This window comes from Mus caroli, chromosome 9 (assembly GCF_900094665.2).
Source record: "Mus caroli chromosome 9, CAROLI_EIJ_v1.1, whole genome shotgun sequence".
NCBI classification, from domain to species: Eukaryota; Metazoa; Chordata; class Mammalia; order Rodentia; family Muridae; genus Mus; species Mus caroli.
In genome coordinates this window covers 13,405,938-13,429,229 of record NC_034578.1, presented here as the reverse complement: position 1 = coordinate 13,429,229, position 23,292 = coordinate 13,405,938, and the positions used below count along the sequence as shown (strand labels likewise).

Here is a 23,292-nt window from a genome sequence, read left to right as displayed (position 1 = left end):
AAGCTCCTTTACACACAGCACTGTCTCATAAGCCATTTAATATAGTTTATTTTTTCTGAGAATATGATTTAATCACAACTTTTCCCTGTTCATCCTTCCAAACCTTCATATATATAATTCTCTCTCTTCTTTCCAAATTTATGGCTAATTTTGATTAATTGTTATTGTATTCATATGTGAATACATACATAGTCCTAAGTATAACCAGTTGAGGCTGTATAATGTTACTTGTATGCATGTTTTAAAAGCTGATCATCTGGCGCTGGGCAGTCTATTGGTGTGTTTTTCATATCCTGTTGCCAGATTCACTTAGTTGCTTGAATTCTTTGTGTAAGGTTGAAGCATCTTGAGATTTTTCCTGTCCACTTTGGTATGTTTATGGATGACATCCTTATTTTGCTCATGGTTTAATATGCATGTTTGTTAGATTTCATGAGAATAGTTTCAGACATTAATACAATATCCAATCTCTAAGCAAGCTCTCTGATTCACTGACCTTTACAGCATACCTTCCCTCTTTTCTGCTGTATTGCCTGAGTCTTGTATGAGGGAGTTATGTGTATCCTTTAGGAGTGTGTGCCATAGCTTTGCATTTTGATTGGCTGTGGTTTCTTTAATGGTCACCACGTTTTGCAAAGAGAAGTTTCCTTGGTGAGGGGTGAAAACTAGGTACATGTGGGTATAAGACAAATGTTTATAGATTATTATTTTCACTAAAATCTATAAGTATCAGTATTAGTAATATTACCCCTTTTAAAGTAACATAACATTGCTTTTGAGGTAAATTAAAAATATCTATGGGTTGGGAACGCGGAGCGGACGAATTCGATTCAACGGGGTTCCGGGCCAGGCTATGGAGCAGGTGAATGAGCTAAAGGAGAAGGGCAATAAGGCCCTGAGTGCTGGGAACATTGATGATGCCTTACAGTGCTACTCTGAGGCAATTAAACTAGATCCCCAGAACCATGTGCTCTACAGCAATCGCTCTGCAGCCTACGCCAAGAAAGAGACTACCAGAAGGCCTATGAGGACGGCTGCAAGACTGTTGACCTGAAGCCTGACTGGGGCAAGGGTTATTCAAGAAAAGCAGCAGCCCTTAAATTCCTAAACCGGTTTGAAGAAGCCAAACGAACCTATGAAGAAGGTTTAAAACATGAAGCCAATAATCTCCAGCTTAAGGAGAGCTTGCAGAACATGGAGGCCAGGCTGGCAGAGAGGAAATTCATGAATCCATTCAACTTGCCTAATCTATACCAAAAGTTGGAAAACGACCCCAGGACAAGGTCGCTGCTCAGTGACCCCACCTACAGGGAACTCATAGAACAGCTGCAGAACAAGCCATCAGACCTGGGCACGAAACTACAGGATCCCCGGGTCATGACTACTCTCAGTGTCCTCCTTGGGGTTGATCTGGGCAGCATGGATGAAGAGGAAGAGGCCGCAACACCCCCACCCCCACCTCCTCCCAAAAAGGAGGCCAAGCCAGAACCAATGGAAGAAGATCTTCCAGAGAATAAGAAACAGGCACTGAAAGAGAAGGAGCTGGGAAATGATGCCTACAAGAAGAAAGATTTTGACAAGGCCCTGAAGCATTATGACAGAGCCAAGGAACTGGACCCTACCAACATGACTTACGTAACTAATCAAGCAGCTGTGCACTTTGAGAAGGGCGACTATAACAAATGCCGGGAGCTCTGTGAGAAGGCCATTGAAGTGGGCAGAGAGAACCGAGAGGACTACCGGCAAATCGCCAAAGCTTATGCCCGAATTGGCAATTCCTATTTCAAAGAAGAAAGGTACAAGGATGCTATACATTTCTACAACAAGTCTCTGGCAGAGCACCGGACCCCAGATGTGCTCAAGAAGTGCCAGCAGGCAGAGAAAATTCTGAAGGAGCAGGAGTGCCTGGCTTACGTCAACCCTGACTTGGCTTTGGAGAAGAACAAGGGCAACGAATGCTTCCAGAAAGGGGACTACCCCCAGGCCATGAAGCACTATACAGAAGCCATTAAAAGGAACCCGAGAGATGCCAAACTGTACAGCAACCGAGCTGCCTGCTACACCAAGCTTCTGGAGTTTCAGCTGGCNCTCAAGGACTGTGAGGAGTGCATCCAGCTAGAGCCNACCTTCATCAAGGGTTATACACGGAAAGCAGCTGCTCTGGAAGCCATGAAGGACTATACAAAAGCCATGGGTGTGTACCAAAAAGCGTTAGACCTGGACTCCAGCTGTAAGGAAGCAGCAGATGGTTACCAACGCTGTATGATGGCACAGTACAACAGACATGATAGCCCTGAGGATGTGAAGCGGCGGGCCATGGCTGACCCTGAGGTGCAGCAGATAATGAGTGACCCAGCCATGAGACTCATCCTGGAGCAGATGCAAAAGGACCCCCAGGCTCTGAGCGAACACTTAAAGAATCCTGTAATAGCACAGAAGATCCAGAAGCTGATGGATGTGGGTCTGATCGCAATTCGGTGATAACTTGCTTTTCCCCCTCTTCCCTTCGCCAATGAGGAAAGGCGAGCTGGGAAGGTGGCGAGCAGCACTGCGCAGAGGGCGGGGGGGGGGGAGAAGAAAGGCTTATCTTTATATTTATACATGCGTACAAGGAAGACAGACTCATCCAGCGCCACCTCGGGCCCTCCCAGCACACGCATGGTCTCTTCACTGCTGCCCTCAATTCCGAGTGTCCTTCCCTGCCCTCTCCCAGCCTCCCCGTCACTGTCTCGGCTGCTCCCCCATAGTTGGTTATTTTTTATTTGGGGCAGTGGGTGCATACGGGGAGGGGGGGATTCTTCCCAACCTAGGGTCCCACCTTTCTTTACTTGTTCTTACCCAGGTCCCTCCTCAATAAAAGAAGCCAGTCAGGCGTGGTTATATGTTAAAAAAATATTTATAAATACATAAGGAAAAGTGGAATGCTATCTTTCACTAATCTCTAAAATAGATTTGCCATCACTGAGTGAGTTGTAATAATTCATCAAAGATGCCTAAAAGTAAACAAGTTTACAGATATTTAAGTTATTAAGAAAGTCAAGTCTCTCAAGTATTTTCCTCTTAACAAGGAAGTTGTTGCTAACACTTAAGTCTCTTTTAAAATAAATGTGATTTTACTCACAGTTTTAGAAATTTTACTTTTTGAAAGTAAATGCATGCATCTCATCTGTCACTTCTGGTTATTCTATAAGGTATAAGACAGAGACACTGTTCTCTGTCTTCAGGTAAGAAGCAGGGACAAGTTACAGAGAATACAATCTGCCCAGATAAGAGGTGAGACACAAAGTACTCATGTATGTTCCAATGTGGCATTTTTTGGTAATAGAAAATACTTGTTATAGTATAGTTTAGAGTGAAAGAATGTGCAGAAAATAAAACAGAAAACATCATTCCTCCAGAGCATTAGGAAGCTCCCTCAAGGGCAGATTAAAGTGTCCTTCAGAGCGTGCCCCAAAATATTTTTAAAAATTGTATGCAGGTTCCTAGGTTCCTTTACTCATATGAAATACTCAGAAATAGTGTAAAGACCAGGGCAGCAGACATTTATGCTTTGTGTATTCTGAGAGCATGTTATCATACCAGTGTTGAATTAGTGAATGTAAATGTGCAGAGCCAGGATAAATCACATGCACGAATCACACAGAACTGCAATGAGTTTCAATGAGGGACAGGCTGGGATGAAACATACTGAAATCCATCTACTTTTTCACTTTTTACAGAACTATGTTCATGCATTTTTCAGACACTGTTTCTGAGAATCCTAGAAGCAACTTTGTAGGTATCATTTCACTAACTTCAGAGTCTACATGGTATTTGTAAAGTACAAACTTACAGCCTTTGATGTATAGTCTAGCAATCTATGAATTGAAATTGAGGTATTAGTACAAAGAGACAGTTAAGTAGTCTCATCTTTAAAACAAACAAACAAAACAATGAAGCAACAAAAAAAACTCAGTTAGTTAGGTTTAATTATTAATTAGTTAATTCAGGAAGGGTAAATTCATATCATTAGGCAGAAGCAAACCAAAGAGTAAGGACTTAAATTGGCCTATTTATTTAGCTATGAAATTTTTTTTTCATTTTTTAAATTTAGACATTTTCTTTATTTACATTTTAAATGTCATTCCCTTTCCTAGTTTTCCCTCCAAAAAATCCCTATCCTCACCTGCCTCCCCTTGTTCTACAACCCATCCTCCACTCCCTTTTCATGGCCCTGGCATTCCCCCATACTGGGGCATAGAACCTTCACAGGACCAAGGGTCTCTCCTCCCATTGAGACCGATTAGACCATCCTCTGCTACATATGCAGCTAGAGCCATGAATCCCACCATGTGTTTTCTTTGATTGGTGCTTTAGTCCCAAGAAGCTCTGAGTTTCTGTTTGGTTCATATTGTTGTTCCTCCTATGAGCTACAAATCCCTTCAGATCCTTGGGTACTTTGTCTAGCTCCTTCATTGGTGAATATGTGTTCCCTTTAATGGATGACTATGAGCATCCACTTCTGTAGTTGCCAGGCAATGACAGAGCCTCACAGGAAACAGCTATATCAGGCTCTTGTCAGCAAAATCTTATTGGCATCTACAATAGTGTCTGGGTTTGATGATTGTTTATGGGATAGATCCCCAGGTGGGGCAGTCTCTGGATAAACATTCCTTCAGCCTCTGCTCTGAAATTTGTCTCTGTAATTCCCTCCATGGGTATTTTGTTCACCCTTCTAAGAAGGATCGAAATATCCACAGTTTGGTCTTCCTTTTTGAGTTTCATGTGTTTTGCAAATTGTATCTTGGATATTATAAGTTTCTGGGCTAATATCCACTTATCAGTGAGGGCATATCATATTTCTTCTTTTGTGATTGGGTTATCTCACTTAAAATGATATCAATCAGATTCATCCATTGGTCTAAGAATTTCATAAATTCATTGTTTTTAATAGCTGCATAGTACTCCATTGTGTAAATGTACCACATTTTCTGTATCCATTCCTCTGTTGAATGACATCTGGATTCTTTCCAGTTTCTCACTATTATATATAAGGCTGATATGAACAAAGTGGAACATGTGCCCTTATTACAAGTTGGAGCATCTTCTGGGTATATGCCCAGGAGAGGTATGGCTGGATCTTCCAGTAGTACTATGTCCAATTTTCTAAGGAACTGCCAAACTGATTTCCAGATTGGTTGTACCAGCTTGCAATCCAACCAGCAATGGAGGAGTGTTCCTCTTTCTCCATATTCTCGCCAGCATCTGTTGTCACCTGAATTTTTGATCTTAGCTAACTGACTGGTGTGAGGTGGGATCTCAGGGTTGTTTTGATTTGCATTTCCCTGATGATTAAGGATGTTGAACATTTTTTCAGGTGCTTCTTAGCCATTTGGTATTCCTCAGTTGATACTTCTTTATTTAGCTCTGTATCCCACTTTTTAATAGTGTTATTTGGTATTCTGGAGTCCAACTTCTTGATATATATACACATATATATATATATATATATATATATATGTGTGTGTGTGTGTGTGTGATACCATTTGTTGATACTTAATCTTACAGGACAAGCCATTGCTGTTCAATTGAGGAATTTTTCCCCTATACCAATATCTTCCAGGCTCTTCTCCACTCTCTCCTGTATAAGTTTCATATTCTCTGGTTTTATTTGGAGATCCTTGATCCACTTAGACTTGAGTTTTGTACAAGGAGATAAGAATGGATAAACTCACATTCTTCTACATGCTAACTGCCATTTGACCCAGCACCATTTGTAGAAAATGCTGTCTTTTTTCCACTGGATGGTTCTAGCTCCTTTGACAAAGATCAAGTGACCATAGGTTTGTGGGTTCATTTCTGGGTCTTCAATTCTATTCTATTGATCTACCTGTCTGTCAGTCTACCAGCACCATGAAGTTTTTATCACAATTGCTCTGTAGTACAGCTTGAGGTCAAGGATAGTGATCTCACCAGAGGTTTTTTATTGTTGAGAATAGATTTTGCTATTCTATGGGGTTTTTTGTTTGTTTGTTTGGTTGGTTGATTTGTTGTTGTTGTTGTTGTTGTTATTCCAGATGAATTTGCAAATTTACCTTTCTAACTCTGAAGAATCAAGTTGGAATTTTGATGCAGATTGCATTGAATCTGTTGAATGCTTTCGGGAAGATAGCCGTTTTGACTATTAATCTTGCCAATCCATGAGCATGGGTGACATTTCCATCTTCTGAGATCTTCTTTGATTTCTTTCTTCAGAGACTTAAAGTTCTTATCATACAGGTCTTTCACTTCCTTAGAGTCACAACAAGGTATTTTATATTATTTGTGACTATTGTGAAGGATGTTGTTTCCCTAATTTCTTTCTCAGCCTGTTTATCCTTTATGAAGGGAAAGGCCACTGATTTGTTTGAGTTAATTTTATATCCAGCTACTACACTGAAGCTGTTTATCAGGTTTAGGAGTTCTCTGGTGGAATTTTTGGGGTCATTTATATATACTACCATATCCCCAGCAAATAGTGATATTTTGACTTCTTCCTTTCAATTTATATTTCTTTGTTCTTCTTTTGTGTAGCTCTGGCTGTCCTGGAGCTCAATCTGTAAACCAGGCTGGCCTTGAACTCAGAAATCTGCCTGCCTCTGCTTCCCAAGTGCTGGGATTAAAGGTGTGCGCCACCACTGCCTGGCCCATTCCAAGACTTTTACCCTGAACAGGTTTTAGATTTTGTCAAATGCTTTCTCAGCATCTAATGAGATGATCATGTGTTTTTTGCTTTTGAATTTCTTTATATAGTGTATTACATTGATGTATTTTCGTATATTAAACCATTCCTACATCCCTGGGATGAAGACTACTTGATGATGATGGATGTGTTTTTGAATTCAGTTTGTGAGAATGTTATTGAGTATTTTTTGCATTGATGTTCATAAGGGAAATTGGTATGAAGTTCTCTTTCTTTGTTGGTTCTTTGTGTGGTTTAGGTATCAGAGTAATTGTGGCTTCATAGAATGAATTAGGTAGAGTACCTTCTGTTTCTATTTTGAGGAATTTGGAGCCATGGGTGTAGGTGAAAGAGGGGAGATAACCTGCATCCCACCAGCATTTTGGTGCTCTGGGCAGGCAGATGATGGGGATTGCTGCATGCTTTCCATGTGTCCCCAGGTGGGTGTCTGAATGTGTTAAGCCACTGACCCCAGCTTGGCAGGTGGTAGACAAGGGGCAGTCCTAGGCACCAGGTTCCCAGCTTTGAGCATCCCATACAAAGATGGACACCACAAAAAGCTTAGAACAGAATAGGGCCCTGGGGTGGCACTGAACTCCAGGGCCAAAGGAGGAGAGAGCATAGGGATAGGGTGCTGGATGGTTCCCAATTGGATGAGAGTCCTTTGTTGGTCCATGGCTGGAGAAACAAAGATGGCCTTCTGGTGGGAGGATAGATGTCACTCATTAGGAAAAAGCCTATCCCATCGTTCAAGCACAGCCATCCTTGATGTGTAGAAATAGTCTATGGTTTTAGAGCTTTATTTTAGAAAGGCAGGGAGAAAGAGAGAAGATAGAAAGAGAGAATGACCAGCCATGGCCAGGTGGAGGGGGAGGAGGTAAAGAGAGAAGGAAGGCTAGAGAGTCAGAAAGATGAGGGATTAAAGAGAGCAAGGGGGCAGTGGCAGCGGAGTCTGAGAAAATTTCTGACACAGCAGAAACCTGTGAGAGTTATTGACAGAGAGAGGGGGGAAGAAGCTTGCCAGGAGCACTATGGAGAGAAAGACAATGAGAGAGAGAGAGAGAGAGAGAGAGAGAGAGAGAGAGAGAGAGAGAGAGAGAGAGAGAGAGAGAGAGAGGTTAAAAAGCATAGTATTTTAACTAGGTCAACTCAGTCTTGGGCAATTTGGAGTTCTGCTGTAGGTCTCTGTGGAGCATCTTCTTTAGCTGGTTTCATCTTGAGTTAGTTCTTCTTTGAAGGTATGATAGAACTCTGTACTAAACCCATTTGGTACTGGGCTTTTTTTTTTTTTTTGATTGGGAGACTATTAATGGGTGTTTCTATTTCTTTGGGTGATATAGGACTATCATAGATCGTTAATCTGATCCTGATTTAACTTTGGTACCTGCTACCTGTCTAAAAAATTGTCCATGTTATCCAGGTTTTCCAGTTTTTTTGAGTCTAGGCTTTTGTAGTAGGATCTGATGATTGTTTTGTATTTCCTCAGATTCTGTTGTTATGTCTCCCATTTCGTTTCTGGTCTTGTTAATTAGGATTCTTTTCCTGTGTTCTTTAGCTAGTCTGGCTAAGGGTTTATCTATCTTGTTGATTTTCTCAAGGAACCAGATCTTGGTTTGGTTGATTCTTTGGTTGATTTCAGCCCTAAGTTTGATTATTTCCTGCCACTGACTCCCCTTGTGTGAATTTGCTTCTTTTTATTCTAGAGCGTTTAGGTGTGCTGTCAAGGTGCTAGTGTATGCTCTCTCCAGTTTCATTTTGGAGGCACTCAGTGCTGTGAGTTTCTTAGGACTGCTTTCATTGTGTCCCATAAGTTTGGTTATGTTGTGGCTTCATTTTCATTAAACTCTAAAAAGTCTTTAATTTCTTTCTTTATTCCTTCCTTGACCAAGGTATCATTGAGTAGAGTGTTGTTAAGCTTCCACGTGTATGTTGGCTTTCTAGTATTTATGCTGTTATTGAAGATCAGCTTTAGTCCGTGGTGATCTGATAGGATGCATGGGATAATTTCAATATTTTTGTATCTGTGGAGGCCTCTTTTGTGTATGATTCTATGGTCAATTTTGGAGAAGGTACCATGAGGTGCTGAGACGAAGATATATATATATTAGGATAAAATGTTCTGTATATATCTGTTAAATCCATTTTGTTCATAACTTCTGTTAGTTTTACTCTGTCTCTGTTTAGTTTCTGTTTCCAGGATCTGCCCATTGATGAAAGTGGGGTGTTGAAGTCTCCCACTATTATTGTGTGAGGAGCAATGTGTGATTTGAGCTTTACTAAAGTTTCGTTAATGAATGTGGATACCCTTGCATTTGGAGCATAGATATACAGAATTGAGAGTTCATCTTGGTAGATTTTACCTTTGATGAATATGAAGGTCTTTTTTGATAACTTTGGGTTATTCAATATTAGAATGGCTACTCCAGCTTGTTTCTTGGAACCATTTGCTTGGAATACTGTTTTTCAGCTTTTTACTCTGAGGTAGTGTCTGTTTTTGTCACTGAGATGGGTTTCCTGTATGAAGCAAAAGGTTGGGCCCTGTTTACATAGCCAGTAAGTTAGTCTATGTCTTTTTATTGGAAATTGAGTCCATTGATATCAAGAGATATTGAGGAAAGTAATTGTTGGTTCCTGTTATTTTTGTTCTTAGAGTTGAGATTCTGTTCTTGTGGCTATCTTCTTTTAGGTTTGTTGAAAAATTACTTTCTTGCTTTTTCTAAGATTGAGTTTCCCTCCTTGTGTTGGAGTTTTCCTTTTATTAACCTTTGAAGGGCTGGATTTGTGGAAAGATATTGTGTAAATTTGGTTTTTCCATCTATGGTAATTGAGTTTTGTTGGGTATAGCAGCCTGGAGTAACATTTGTGTTCCCTTAGGGTCTGCCCAGGATCTTTTGGCTTTCATAGTCTCTGGAGAGAAGTCAGGTGGAATTCTGATAGGTCTGCCTTTATATGTTACTTGACATTTTTCTCTTACTGCTTTTAATGTTCTTTCCTTGTTTTGTGCATTTGGTGTTTTGATTATTATGTGACAGGAGGAATTTCTTTTCTGGTCCAGTGTATTTGAAGTTCTATAGGCTTCTTGTTTGTTCATGAGCATCTCTTTCTTTAGGTTGGGGAAGTTTTCTTCTATAATTTTGTTGACGATATTTACTGGCCCTTTAATTTGGAAATCTTCCTTCTTGTCTATACCTATTATCCTTAGATGTGGTCTTCCCATTTTGTCCTGGATTTCCTGAATGTTTTGGGATAGGATCTTTCTGCATTTTGCATTTTCTTTGATTGTTGTGTTAATGTTTTCTATGGTATCTTCTGCACCTGAGGTTTCTCTTCTACCTCTTCTATTCTGTTGGTGATGCTTGCACCTATGACTCCTGACTTCTTTCCTAGGTTGTCTCCCTTTGTGATTTCTTTATTGTTTCTGCTTCCATTTTTAGGTCCTGGATGGTTTTGTTCAATTCTTTCACCTATTTTGATGTGTTTTCCTGTAATTCTTTAAGGGATTTTTGTGTTTTTCTTGAAGGGCTTCTACCTATTTACCCTTGTTCTACTGTATTACTTTAAGGGACTTATTTATATCCTTCTTATAGTCCTCCATCATCATCTTGAGTAGTGACTCTAGATCCATATCTTGCTTTTCTGGTGTGATGGTGTATTCAGGACTTGCTATTATTGGAGTTTCTGATGATACTAAGTAACCTTGGTTTCTGTTACTTCTGTTCTTATGCTTGCCTCCCCCCATCTGATTATCTCAAAGGCTCCCTGTCCTCAATATATCTGATTGCAACCTGTTCTTCCTGTAATCCTGGTTGAGTCAGAACTCCTCAGAGTCCGACTTTTTTGGTGATCCTCTGATTCCATAATCCTGTGATCCTGAGATACTGGATGTGTCAGAGTTCTTAGCAGTCAAGCTTCCTCTGAGATCCTGAGATCCTGGTGTGATCAAGCTCCTGGTATCCTTGCATCCTGGAATCCTAAGATCCTGGGTGAGTTATAGTTCCTGGAAGTGGTACTTCCTCTGGGGACTGTGCGGTTGTCCTCTGAGTTTGAAACCAAGGTAGACCAGCACAGACAGAAAGGAACCTGAGCCATTGGTCATGCAGTATTCCTGTGTTCGTGCTCCTGCTGGCCACTGGCCCTCCTGGTTGTGTTGGGACAGATGTTGTTTTCCACTCAGCAGTGATCCTAAGATATTGGGCATGCTAGGGCACCTGAGGAGTGGAGAGTTCTCTGGGGACCATGGGACTGTCTGCCGAGTACCCAAGGTGCCTGGTACTGCCCAGACACGAAGGAACCCCTTAGCTATAGATTTAATCTCATAGTTGATAAAGAGTTTCTACCACCATTGTTTTCTTTTTCCTTCCCTTTCTCCTACCCCTCTCAAGTAACTCCTTTCAGCTCATAAACTTATGGCCTCTTTTAATTTAATTGTTCTTAGGTACATATATATTCTTAAACATATAAATCCATCCTGCTCAGTCCATATGATTTCAGGACTGACTAGTTAGTATTAGTTAAAAAGCATTATAGGCTTTTCCCAGAGGAAGACTATTTCTTCTACTCCGAACATTCCTCTTTTTCCTGTAGTCTTTTCAATAGGGCTGAGTTCTTATGAGCTTCTCCTTCCATGTTATCATGTACATCATTTGCATCCTGTTCAGATCTTGTTTAGGAAACAATGAGTGTAGTGTCTCAGATATTTTTATAAGATATGCTCTCCTAGCAAAAGTCCTGTTCCCCTAGTTCTTTCAGTCATTCTGGTTTTTTTTTTCCCCAACAATAATCTCTAAACATCAGGTGCAGGATTTGTGTTGTAGATGTACTAGTTGGGATTGGATACTATGCAAGCTCTTTTTTACTATATGTGTTAATTCGCTGTAGTTTTCTGTGATGGTGGCTGTCTGCTGTAAAGGAAGATTTTTTTGATGAGAGATGAGAACTACATTTGTCTATGGGCATAAGGGTAAATCTTTAGAATGTATTTTTGCCTTGTGCATGTTTAGTAAAGTGGTAATTGGAGTTTTTTTTTTTCCTCCCAGATCCATGATTTCTCTAGCTTTGGCTAAGTTTCCAGTGTCATGCATTATTTTACTCTTGATGAGTGGGCCTTACATCTAAGTAGAAAGCTACTGATTATTGCCAAGATATCTCTGTCACTATTTTATATGTAGGATTATGACAACATGCACATTATTATTGTGGTTCATATGCTTCATAGATGTGTAAGCTACTGGTAACTTCCCTCCCTTGGGATTTTATGATCCTATGAAAGATTATCCTCAGGGAAGAGACCTTCAAGTCTATCCATTTCCTTTCCTTCATGTTCTGTGTCCAAAAAGCATAGGGTCTTCAGCAATAAAAACTTGTTTTCTACACATCTCAGTGGCAACAGTAATATTATATCAAATTTTAAGAGTCTCTTTGACAACCCTAAGAACTCAAAGGAGGATTATTTTTTTATGCCTTTACAAATAGTCTACGGCTCTTCAGGGTATGGAATTTTGTCAATAGATGGGGCAATTTTGTTTAAACTATATATGCATATAGACTTACATGTATTATATATAATTTGGAATAGACAATAATATGATTACTTATGGCTTTTGTTTTATTTTTATTAATCACTTTATTTGTTTACATTTCAAATTTTATCCCCCTTCCCAGTCTCTACTCCATAAAGACCCCCAGCCCATCATTCTCCACTTTGGCTCTAAAAGAGTGTTCCCTCATTCATGCAACCACTGCCCCCCAACACCTTTAAGCATCCCCCTTCTCTGGAGTATCAGGCCTCAACAGGACCAAGTACCTCCCTTCACATTGATGCCAGATGAGGCAGGCCTCTGTTACACATGTAGCTGTAGCCATGAACCAGCACTTGTATACACTTTGATTGGTGGTTTAGTCCCTAGGAGCTTTGAGGGGTTCTAATAATTGTTGTTTCTTCTATGGGGTTGCAATCCCCTTCAGTTCCTTCAGCTCTTCCACTAACTCTTCTACTGTGGTCCCTGGACTCAGTGGAATGGTTGGCTATAAAGATCTGTATCTGTCTTAGTCAGGTGTTGCCAGAGCCTCTCAGAGAACAGCCATACCAGGCTCCTGTCAGAAAGCACTTCTTGGCATCAGAAATAGTGTCTAGGTTTTATGTCAGAGGATGGCATGTACCTCACAGTGGGTTGGTGCCTGGGTGGCCTTTTCTTCAGCCTCTGTTCCATTATTTGTCCCTGCATTTCTTTAAATAGGGACAATCCTGGGATAAACATTTTTAGATGGATGGGTTAACCCATCTTTCCACTGGGGGCCATGTCCATCTATTTGAGGTGGTCTCTTCAGGTTCTATCTCCCTGCTGTTGTATTTTGGCTAAAGTCATCCTCACTGGGTCCTGGGAACCTCTTGCATTTCTGATATCTGGGCTTTCTAGTGGGTTCCCCAAATTCCCAAACCCCACTGTTACATTTTTCTACTCATTCTCCTTACCCTCTGGACTTCTCTCCTGTCCATTTCTATGGCTGGTCCTGCATTCCCTTTTTTCCTCTCCCACCCCTCTCCCACCCAGATTTCTCCAACCCTATGCTGCCCATGACTATTTGGTTTCCCATTCTAGGTGGGTTTGTAGCATTCATACTTTGGCCTTCCTTCTTGTTAAGCTCTATGTGGTATTTGAATTAGATATTCTGAGCTTTTGGGCTAATATCCACTTATCAGTGAGTACATACCATGTATGTCCTTTTGGGTCTAGCTTACCTCACTAAGAATGATATTTTCTAGTTCCATCCATTTCTCTACAAAGTTTGTGAAGACATCATTTTTAATAGCTGAGTAGTAATCCATTGTGTAAATGTACCTCAATTTCTGTATCCATTCTTCTCTCAAGGGACACCAGGGTTGTTTCTAGCTTCTGGATATTATAAATAAAGGTGCTGTGAACATAATGAAGCATGAGTCCTGGTTATGTATTGGAGTATCTTTTGGGCATATGCCCAGGAGTGGTATAGTTGGGATTTCAGGTAGTGTTATTTCCAATTTTCTGAGGAACTGCCAGATTGATTTACAAAATATTTGTACCACCTTGCAATCCCAACAGCAATGGAGGAGTGTTCATCTTTCTCCACATCTTTACTAACATCTCCTGTCTCCTGAGTTTTTGATCTTAGCCATTCTAATTAATGTAAGGTGGAATCTAAAGCTTGTTATTATTTGCATTTCCCTGATGACTATGGAATTTGAGGAACATACCTAAACATAATAAAAGCAATATACAGCAAAACAATTGCCAACATCAAATTAAATGGAGAGAAACTTGGAGCAATCCCACTAAAATCAGAGACAAGACATGGCTAAGCTCTATCTCCCTATTTATTCAATATAGTACTTGAAGTTCTAGCTAGAGCAATTAGACAACAAATGGAAGTCAAAGGGATACAAATCAGAAAGGAAGAAGTTAGGGTATCTCTATTTGCAGATGATAGGATAGAATACATAAGCAACCAAAAATTCTACCAGGGAACTCCAAAACCTAATAGACAACTTTAGTATAGTGACTGGATATAAAATTAACTCAAACAAATCAGTAGCCTTTCTCTATATAAAGGATAAATGCGCTGAGAATGAAATTAAGGAAACAACACCTTTCGCAATAGTCACAAATAATATAAAGTATCATGGTGCAACTCTATCCAAGCAAGTGAAAGATCTGTATGACAAGAACTTCAAATCTCTGAAAAAAAAAATTGAAAGATCAGGACATTGAAAGATCTTGGATCTTCCATGTTCAGGGATCAGTAGGATTAACATGGTAAAAATGGCCACCAAACAATCTACACATTCAATGCAATCCTCATCAAAATTCTAACTCAATTCTACATAGGGATGGGAAGAGAAATTCTCACCTTCATCTGGAATAACAAAAAAACAAAGAAACAAAAAAATAACAAAAAACCCAACCAACCAACCAAACAAAAACAAACAAACAAAAAACAAAACAAAACAAAACCAAAAAACAAACAGGATGAAGAAAACAATTCCCAACAATAAAAGAACTTCTCGGTGAATCACTATCACTGACCTCAAGCTGTATAGGCAGGTAGACTAATGGAATAGAATTGAATATCCAGAAAAAAAAAACCCCACATGCCTATGATCACCTGATTTTTGATAAAGAAGCCAAAGCTATACAGTGGCAAAAAGGCATTTAATACAAATGGTGCTGGTATAACTGGCAGTCTGCATGTAAAAGAATGCAATTTGATCCATTTATATCTCTTGGTACAAACCTCAAATCTGTGTATATCAAGGACATCCACATAAAACCTCATAAGCTGAATCTAATAGAAGAGAACATGGAAAAGAGACTTGAACACATCAGCACAGGGGAAAATTTCCTGAACACCAATAGCTCGGGCTCCAAGGTCAGCAATGGATAAATGGGACCTCATGAAATGGAAAAGCTTCTGTGTGGCAAAGGGCACTGTCAATAGGACAAAATGGCAGATTAAGAAAAGATTTTGCAAATCTATATTGAATAGAGTGCTAATGCCCAAAATATACAAAAAAAACCCCTCAAAAGTTAGACTTGAGAAAACCAAATAACCCAATTAAAAATTGGATACAGTGCTAAGCCAAGATTTCTCAACTGAGGAATCTTGAGGGGCTGAGAAACACCTACAAAAATGTTTTACTTATGTCTTCTTTAGACATTTTTTTATTTGCCATTTTATACTCATTGCTACATTGCTATGTATTTGTCTTCCCACATTCCCTAATTAAAGGCCACCAATTTATAAGGCAAATATGGACAAGAAGGGGGATTTAACACATTTTTAAATATTTTTTATATGTACTATAATTATGTTGTTTTTCTGCTCATCCCCCAACCCTCACATAAAGCACACTCTTAAAAACCACCCCCTGAATCAAAGGGAGGACAGTATTTCTAAGGGTGCAAAATTATGTGACCTTAAATTGTTTTAAAATTGGACCACTTGAGTTCTCATCTGCAGTCTTCTATTTGTTCTTGTGTTTTAAGCTTCCCTTTATTTAACTTCTCTCTATCTATACCAGCTGTTACTTCAACAAACTGCACAAACCACATCTTTCCTTAAAGATACCCCAAAGGTGAATGCTTTTTTTGGATTCTTTCTGCACTAATTCTTCAACAGGGCCCCAGGGGCAGCAAAATATGTTTGTAATTTGCATTTCTCTAATTAGTGAGTTAGCACATTTGCTACAACTGCAGTCAGCAGCTGCTACTTGTATTTCCTGTATGAATGATACCTCATGATACCAAAGAGTATTCTCTCTGAATCGTCAATTAGTGAAGCTATCGTATAGAAAACATGGATATACCTCTTATGTGCTTTCCTTTAAATAAACTTCAATTCCAACTATTTGCAATGTTTGAAAACAAGAAAATCTAAAAACTCTTGTGTTTGACTCCTCCATCACTCTGTGAAAGGAAGCAGCAATACTAAGTAGTCTGCATAAGATATTTTAGATCAGGACGAACCTGTTGTAACTTAACAATGAATCGTAATAGAGTGTATAGGTATTGTGGGGAGGATTTGGTAAATATAAAGCATATGTTTTGCCTAAAGCCATTATCATCCTGGCAAAATTCAGTTTTTCTCCCATATGCAAGAAAACATGATTATTTTACAAATAAGATAGAAAACACCAAAAGACTGTACCTTTGTGGAGCATGACGAAGTAATGTGTGATGTGTATTGCTTAATTTTGACAGACTCACGTTGGTATTTTTGAATGAGATCTAACCTTATTCTCAGTAACAAATGTTACCATGAATTCCATTATGCTCTGTTGAGTTCAGTGCCTCTCTATGTAATGAACCAGCATCAGGAAAACATGCCAACAACTATGAAATCAAATCTACTGAGGAAGCTATGGCATACAAACACATGTTATTTTGCCTACTAGTCACTCAATGAATGTCAACAGCATCAGGAGTCAAAGATGATGTTTTATATATTATATACTATCTATTATTTGTGTCTAATTTTCCCAAAAGCACTGGAGGGCACCTGAGTTACTGAATGAAGTCACCCCATACTGGATGAAAACCTAGAAGGTTAAATGGGGTATCTCCATGCACTATTCAGCCATGTCTGTTTGAGTTCTGTTTTATGCGAAAAGTGTAGGTTTAAAATAGAACATATATCTACACAGTGTTCCTTCTAAATGTGGAGATAGATTTGCAAAAAGATTAACATACTACACAATTAATGATACCCATTTCCATTTTACAACTGAGATAGTTGGGATGGTTAGAAGTACACAGTACCAAACAAAAAGTACACATAGATCGACCCATGTCTCCAGGCACATGTGCAGCAGAGGATGGCCTTGTTGAGCACCAATGGGAGTAGAGGCGCTTGGTCCTGTGAAGTCTATATGCCCCAGTGTAGGGGAATTCCAGGGCGGGGAGGTGAGAGTGAGTGGGTGGGTGAGGGAACACCTCATAGAAATGGGGGGGGGGAGGATTGGGGGTTTGCAGAGGGAAAACCAGGAAAGAGGATACCATTGGAAATGCAAATAAAATATCTAATTAAAAAAAGAAGTCACACAGTAGGTGGAACTGACCTATTCATAAAAATTGTGTGATCATTATCTATTTTCAAAAGAGAGTATTCTAATGTGCTTATTTATGCATGTGTGTTTGTGGGCAGGTGCATATGCCCACATACTCTGTCACATTTGTAAGTAAAGGGTAGATAGTGAGAAGAGAGTCTGCAAGTAAAAGGCAGAAAGTGAGAAAAAGTACCCAATTGGCAATATTCTAACCTGCATTTTCATAATCTCACAAAATAAGCATCAGAGGCAAGCACTTGCCCCATAAATACTGAACTCTGCCTGGAAACATTTTGTAGAAGTACAAATAAAATTGTATAAGTCAGTGCTCATTACTTTAGGCAGGATTTTGTGTGTGTGTGTGTGTGACAAGTTTTTATTGATTCTACCTGGGCTGCAAGCAGGCAAAGTCCATCTGTCAAGAGCCTTCTAAAAGCCTGCTCTGTCTCATTTTACCTAGCTGTTCATCCTAAGAAACAGGAAGTTGACAGGCAAATACACCAGCTCTTAACAGCAGAGGCCATGCTGTTAATAGTGTTGGCTAAGAGCCACCTGGAGGTCAGAGCCATAAAGACGTGGAATGGAGTGTAGAAGTGTTAGCACACATCTCTCTAATGTGAAGAATGTAGAAAGAACTAGGGAATGAGCAGAGGAGAAGATACACGATGCTATAGTCTGTTGCTTAACACAGTGTGAATCTGTATATATATATATATATAAAAAACCCCAGATTATATAATACAATCTTTAAGATAGTAGCATTCATAATCAAGAGTGAGAATAAAAATTTAGCTATAAATAAGCACACTCAGGTAATAATGAAATTTATGTGTCACCAAATTAAAACATTGTGATATGACACTTGGAAATTTGAACCTTATTAGTAGTATTATATTTTTTAGTATTAGAATTATTTGCACTTGATTGGACTGTCCTCAAATGTGGTAGCTTTATAAATGACAATGTAGCTAAAGAAGCCAAACATCTGGCATCTCTACAAATATGTAGAATCAGTTTTCCTTTATAACATTTATAAGGGTGACAAACAATGAGACTTAACAATTTTAGTTATAACAACCATTCATTTCAAATCACAAAGCATGTGGGTCTATTACTGCATCTCATAGATTGAAGATGATGCCAATAGAAAATTTTCTTTGTTACTCAGATTTAACTAATGGAATATTGCTGGAGTTCAGCACCAAAGACAACATTTAAGTTCCCTAGTCTATTATATCAAAGTACCAAAAAGCTGTGTCTTAAGATAACCAATATTTGTTCTCTTTCTGCTATGGAGGCAAAAGGGCACAACCCTGGCAGAGCCACACTATCTCAGAAGATTTTGAGAAATGGCATTTTACTGTTCCTAGTTTCTGGTGGATTTCATTTTTTGGCTTATGAATGGTGAGTATTGAAAGCAAAGACATAAGCCTTTACATGAATACCTGATTGGTCTTTCATATCAGTAGTAACTGAATATGTTAATTTAGTAAACACTTTCTTAAAATATTGCTAGTTCATCAAAGTAAACAAATGAATAAAATAGGTTTTACCTTCATGTAGACCACAGATAAAAATGAATTCATCATGGATCTCAGATCTAAATGTGAAAATAACTATTAGAAAACATATGAAGAAAATGTAAATTAACATTTTTCCAATTTTGTGTTAGACAATATTCTTTTATATAGGACACTGAAAATATAAGGAAAGAAAATAACTGGATATCAAATAAGGTGGTTTGGGGTTTTAAGGAATGCTGTCATGAACCAGAAGCAACATAGAGTTTGAGAAAATGATTTCAAAATCACAAATCAAAACAATTTGTGCTCAGGATATGTGAAGAAATGTATCAATAACTGATTATATTTATTATATGTATATCATAGATAATAATCATCATAATTACTACCTTTCAAAAGCAAAATCCAAGTGCAAAAATGCACACTGATAACATATGATAGAGGTGTTGGCAGGAATGTTAAGATTTTGAGGCAATGCTGAGCTAGTTCCTCAATCGTAATACTCAGGAGGCAAACATGGGTGAGTAAGGAAAATTGAATATCCTACCTAGGCCACATGAGACCCTGCTAAAGAAAGCCAAGATAAAAGACAGAAGGATGTAAGAAGCTTTTCTTGAAACAAACATTCAATCATATGAAGCAGATATATTGGTATTATGCATCGTCAGAGAATGGAAATTACAAAACACTCAAGAACAGCACTTAGTCATACCCCAAAAGATGGTTAGAATAAGAAAGACAACCAAGGAAGCATACGGATGAGGACTAGAGGAGACCACAGACTCAAGTGCTAGAATCCATAAAGCAATATTCTGAGGCTGTTAATAAAAGCAGCTTGGCAATCCTTCAACTGTTGACACAGACTTACTATCCAATACAGTGATTCTTCCCCTAAGCATATCCCAAGAGAAATCACAGCTTGAGTCCATGGAGAATCTTGCAAATGAATATTTATAACCACATTTCATAGCATCAAAACACGGGAAAGACACAACTGTTCATCCACTGATAAATGAGTATCTTTTTATTTGAAAGGTTAAGGCTAAGCTCAATGACCATACATGTGCTTAGCATGTGTGAGGCCATAGGACAGTTTAGAATGTACAGTCAACACCACCAACAGTTTGAGATAGATGCTCCAAGGAATTCCAAAGCTTTCAAAGGTTTCTCAAGATGTTAATGACAACCTTTAATTTAGAGTCTCTTTAAAATATAATATATGATTTAAGATTTCTCGATCTAGTTATTTTTGACAGTTTGACATGTAACTCTCTGACATGTGAGTCTTTAGAATGTGCAGTGTCCTGATGTAGTCAGAAGTCACTGCAGACACTGCTACAATATCCAGCACCACCAACCCTTCTGTCATTTGCTATATCCTCAGAACACAGCACTTCATTAAGAAGTGGAACAGATACTGTTCACACATGATAAAATGGATGAACCTTGAGAACACATAACTAAGTCCTGTCCCCTGAAAATATTGCACCTACTCCCATAAAATATCCAGAATTGTTAATGCCACTGAAATGGAAAGTCATTTATTGGTTCCTGTGGGATGAGAGCAGGGCTTCCTCTCAGAATGATTAAGTGGTATTAAAGAAGATTGGGGCAGTGGTCTCATCATCTTGTGAGTAAGAGCTACTTTGTACATCTTAAATAGGCAGATTTTAATGAGTGTGAACTACATATCAAGCTGTCAAATGATTAGACTAACAAAACTTTAGTCACAAAGAATTTTGTAAGAAAAAAATAAGATTGTGAATTAAAGGACATGCTTGCCCTGTTGAGAACGTTTGACAAATTTTATAGTCTTTCCCTCTTTCCTTCTCTCCTGCTCTCTTGCTATTGCTCTTTCTCTGTATCTCTGTTGTCAGTCCCACACTCTAGACTGCCCACTGCCTGACATATCCACCAACTTTCTTTGTTTTCTAGCTATTTTCTGACTTCTTTTTTTCTAATCAATTTATCTGTTCTTAGCATGTGCTATTTCTCTCAACTCGGCCTAATTTGCAAATTTTTTATTCTATTTACACCACTCTGAGAGAAAGTTAGCTGCTAATTAAATTGGATCTAATACAAGTCTCCTGAGACTCTCCCAGACTCCCTGGCAAGGTACATTTAGATTTATCAATTCCTTTTGTTGTTAGCCTTTGATCAATTTCCACTGTGTCATGGCTCTATAAAAAATGACTTTATTTTTAGAAAATAGGAACAGATAAATTGTCTCTATTGATTAGTTCATAAAAAAGGTAAGCAGCATCTTTTGAACATTTTAAATTAATTCCTATCCTGTCTCCAGTTGACTCACATTAGATGAGGGTTATTGTACTTACCAATAATTTGAATTTCAACTGAAACAGTTAAGAACTCCTAGGTAAGACAGGATCTTGACACCCAGCCCTTTTCTGATTTACTTCAAACTAATGAAATCACTAGCATGTAGTTTTGCTGAAGTTTAATTAATTAACAGTCATATCACCAGTGTATGATAATCTGGGTTGAAAATGTGGGTAAGCAGGCACTAGCAATCAGGGAGTGCAGTGATATATCAGTCTTGCATTATATCCTAAAGATTCTGAACAGGCAGCCATCCCTTCCCCAGTGGTTGGTTGACAAACCAGCTAATCAGACCTGTGCCTGAAAGAGCCTCTGTACTTTGGGCAAGGAAGCAAAGTAGTGGGGTACAAAAGGCCCACTTGGTTAAGCCACCACAGTAAAAAGGACCCCACTACATTTGAAATAAAAAAGTTCAGATACAGAAAGAGCAAGGTACAAGTGGGAGGACACTGTTTACCTCAGTTCCAATTGCATCAGGCCATGGCATTATTTCTCCTTATAAAACACAGAAAATTAAGAAATTTAAATTTTTCTTCTGAGAGTGAGGGCAGATGTTCCCCTACACATACACAACATAGTAGACATGAAAACAGATTAATCTGAGTATCCTTTCCATCTGTAGCTGTCTATGGCAGAGCTGACAACTCTCACCATTAGTGCTATCTTTCTAAGTTCTACTACTAGTGTTCTAGAGTGAGTATGGATAGAAAAACAGAATTGGAAGATTCTGGGTCAGTCATCTCAACTTTTTGCATCAAGTTCTGTATTGAAACTCAAAACCTGAGCAGCTTGATTTCATTGCTGGTATTTTACCATTTGGTTGTTGCTACTGCTATGAACATGAAATCTGCCAGATCTTTCATGTTCTATGCTGCTCACTTGCCTCATTTCCTAGGTCCTTCTGTGGGGGAGGCAGTGAAATAATAATCTTTGAATGAAAAAGACTCATTTTCTCATTCATCAACATGTTTAACCTTAAAACTGCTTGAAAAATAAAATATCAATTTTTGCCTGTCTTTCTTTTTATTAAATTTTTTGACAATCCCAATCCCAAACACACACACACACACACACACACACACACACACACACACACACTCACACCCTACAAGTTCTATTACCATTCCATTACTCTAGAGAATCCTGACTAATACACCCCTTTACTCCTGTTAAGTCTTCATTCCACCTTTATGTCCCCCACTTTTAAAATTTATTCTTCTCTCATACATCTCCTTTCTCCACTTTTCCCAGTCCCATCTTTCCTCTCCTCCAGATCTCTTCCTCCTCCATTTCCCTACAGAAAAAAGACCTTCTAGGGTTATCAACCAAACATGGCATAACCAGTTACAATAAATATAGATAAATAAATTATATATCCCCATATCAAGGCTAGATAATACAACTTAGTAGGAGATAAAGTATACCAAAAGCTGACAAAATGTCAGAGACAGCTCCTACTTCCACTGTTAGGAGTTCCATCAGAATACCAAACTACCATAACATATATGCAGAAGACCTAGGCCAGAAATATCCCAGTTCCCTGATGGTTGATTCAGTCTCTGTGAGTCCACATTACCTCTGGTTAGTTAATTCTCTGGACCATGTACTTATGTCTTTGAACTCTGGTTCCTGCAATCCTTCCTCTGCCTCTTCCACAGGATCCCCTGAGCTTTGTCTAATGTTTCATCATAGCTGTGCATTTGCACCTGTCACTTGCTGAATGAAGTCTGCCTGACTACTATTATATTCTCCAGACTACTAGTAAAACAGAATACTATTAGAAATCATTTCATTGAGTTTTTTGCCAGTTGTGTTCGGTTTGGTGTCAGGAATTTTTAATTTCTAGATTCTTGATTTCTTTACATATTTTGGAAGTATACTTGGTGAAATTTGTAAGCTTCAGTTTTGTCCTGTTGACAGTATCCTTTGCCTTACCTACAATTTTGTAATGCATATAAGGAGTCAGCTCTGATTCTGTGTTCTCTGTTTTCTCCTTCCAGGTGTCTAGGCACTGTGGCACATCAGGCTAAATGGATGAAGCAGAATCTGGAATGGGTGGGTTCTGCAGGATCTTGGTCCAACTGGGAATGGGTGCATGGGGAGAGACCTTCTCTGAAGAATGCTTCCACCAAATGTTTTGTGTTACAATT

The 23,292-nt window shown here is 38.8% G+C and overlaps 1 protein-coding gene across 1 annotated transcript; it reads left to right on the top strand.

Moving 5' to 3' along the window:
* The first annotated feature begins 806 nt into the window (after positions 1–806).
* LOC110301720 (stress-induced-phosphoprotein 1-like) lies at positions 807–2,554 on the top strand. Its single transcript, XM_021172334.1, is given in 2 exon segments — positions 807–1,004; positions 1,007–2,554. Coding segments are annotated over 2 exon segments (1,626 nt in total). The 5' UTR covers positions 807–853; the 3' UTR covers positions 2,482–2,554.
* The last annotated feature ends 20,738 nt before the right edge of the window (positions 2,555–23,292 follow it).